Source organism: Propithecus coquereli, unplaced genomic scaffold (assembly GCF_000956105.1).
Source record: "Propithecus coquereli isolate 6110/MARCELLA unplaced genomic scaffold, Pcoq_1.0 Scaffold44, whole genome shotgun sequence".
In the NCBI taxonomy this organism is placed as follows: domain Eukaryota; kingdom Metazoa; phylum Chordata; class Mammalia; order Primates; family Indriidae; genus Propithecus; species Propithecus coquereli.
This window is the reverse complement of record NW_012150174.1, coordinates 6,779,971-6,782,134: the sequence shown is the minus strand read 5'-3', so window position 1 is coordinate 6,782,134 and position 2,164 is coordinate 6,779,971. Positions and strand designations below refer to the sequence as shown.

The following is a 2,164-nucleotide window of genomic DNA, read 5'->3' as shown; positions in this document are numbered from 1 at the left end:
CTGGGCGCTGCGCCTCCCGCACTCTCAGCCGCAGCTCTGGGCGCTGGGGGCGGGAGGGGGTGGAGCCACGTGGGGAGGAGCAAAATCTGGAGGCCCCGGGCACCTTGGGCAGAGCGAGAGCGGCGGGAGCCCGATCCCGGGCGCGCTGCCCCGGGAGCGCCCGCCGTCCGGGCCGAGCGCTGCCGCAGCCGCTCCAGCCAGCGCCGGCGCCTGCCTTCGGTGCGCAGCCAGGGAGAAAGGCCAGTGCCGCCGCCGGCAGGGATCACGGGCTCCTCTCCCGTACCGGAGCTGCTGGATTGCCCGCGCTGCCCCTGCCTCCCCAGCAGAGCCCGGCCGGACCTGCCACCTGCGCCCCGGTTGCGCCATGGATCCTTCGGAGAAGAAGATATCGGTGTGGATCTGCCAGGAGGAGAAGCTGGTGTCTGGCCTTTCCCGCCGCACCACTTGCTCGGACGTCGTGCGAGTGCTCTTGGAGGACGGCTGCCGGCGGCGACGGAGACAGCGGCGGGGCCGGCGGCGGGGGGCGGCCGGCGACCCGCCAGGCCCAGGGGAGCTGCCCGAACCTCCGGACGAGGACGACGAGGACGACGACGAGGCGCTGCCGCAGGGCATGCTGTGCGGGCCCCCTCAGTGCTATTGCATCGTGGAGAAGTGGCGCGGCTTTGAGCGCATCCTGCCCAACAAGACGCGCATCTTGCGCCTCTGGGCCGCCTGGGGAGACGAACAAGAGAATGTGCGCTTCGTGCTGGTGCGCAGCGAGGCGTCGCTGCCTAACGCGGGGCCCCGCAGTGCCGAGGCACGCGTCGTGCTCAGCCGCGAACGCCCCTGCTCGGCCCGGGGGGTCCCGGCGCGGCCCAGCCTGGCCATGACCCAGGAGAAGCAGCGGCGGGTGGTGCGCAAGGCCTTCCGCAAGCTGGCCAAGCTCAACAGGCGGCGCCAGCAGCAGCCGCCGTCGTCCTGTTCGTCCACTTCGTCGTCCACAGCTTCGTCCTGCTCGTCGTCGCCGCGGACCCACGAGAGCGCGTCCGTGGAACGCATGGAGACTCTGGTGCATCTGGTGCTCTCCCAGGACCACACCATCCGCCAGCAGGTGCAGCGGCTCGGCGAGCTGGACCGCGAGATCGACCGCTACGAGGCCAAGGTGCACCTGGACCGCATGCGGCGGCACGGGGTCAACTACGTGCAGGAGACTTACTTGGTGGGGGCCGGCATAGAGCTCGACGGGCCCAGCCCGGGAGAGGAGCCGGAGGAGGTGGCGGCGGAGAAGGAGGCAGAGGCAGCACCCCTAGACGGGGAGGCCCAGGCGGCGGCGCTGGAGGAGCTGGCCCGGCGCTGCGAAGACCTGCTTCGGCTGCAGGAGCAGCGGGTTCAGCAGGAGGAGCTGCTGGAGCGCCTCTCAGTCGAGATTCAGGAGGAGCTGAACCAGAGGTGGATGCGGCGGCGCCAGGAGGAGCTGGCGGCGGGGGAGGAGCCCCCGGAGCCCGACGGCGGCCCCGACGGCGAGCTGCTGCTGGAGCAGGAGCGGGTCAGGACGCAGCTCAGCACCAGCCTTTACATCGGGCTCCGGCTCAACACGGACCTGGAGGCCGTCAAGTCGGACCTGGATTACAGCCAGCAGCAGTGGGACAGCAAGGAGCGCGAGCTGCAGGGCCTTCTCCAGACTTTGCACACTTTGGAGCTGACGGTGGCGCCGGATGGGGCTCCCGGCTCCGGGGGACCCTCGCGGGAACTCGGGCCTCAAGCCTGCGCCGAGGTGTGGGTGGACCAGGCCCGCGGGCTGGCCAAGAGCTGTCCTGGCAACGACGAGGACTCGGATACGGGGCTGAGTTCTATGCACAGCCAGGACTCGGACTCGGTGCCTGTGTGCGAATCCCTTGTGTAGGAGGAGCAGGGAGGGAGACGGGGATGGGCCCTTCTCCCTTTCTTGCAGAAGGCACTGGCCCGGCCGGCTCAGGGACTCGAAACCAGGCTGGGATGAGCCCGGAGCTCCTGCTGGGCAGCCCCCGCTCAGACCAGGGCTCAGACCGGGCGAGGGTGGGCTGGGGACGCCCGCCAGCAGCGGTGCTCCTCTGGCGTGAGTGTGGAGGAGGGTGAGGGACGAGGAAGCCGGGTCTCCAAGCCAAGCTCTTTTAAGGGAAGGGAGGAGGGAGAAGGTGAGAACCCC

The 2,164-nt window shown here is 70.4% G+C and overlaps 1 protein-coding gene across 1 annotated transcript; it reads left to right on the top strand.

Annotated features, from left to right (window-relative positions):
* The first annotated feature begins 364 nt into the window (after positions 1–364).
* RASSF10 (Ras association (RalGDS/AF-6) domain family (N-terminal) member 10) lies at positions 365–1,882 on the top strand. The gene has a single exon (XM_012654292.1). It carries the CDS (start codon positions 365–367, stop codon positions 1,880–1,882), a length of 1,518 nt encoding a protein of 505 aa, XP_012509746.1.
* Positions 1,883–2,164: the final 282 nt, after the last annotated feature.

Coding starts and splice junctions, on each gene's coding strand:
- RASSF10 (XM_012654292.1), top strand. CDS start 365: ATGGATCCTTCGGAGAAGAAGATATCGGTGTGGATCTGCCAGGAGGAG.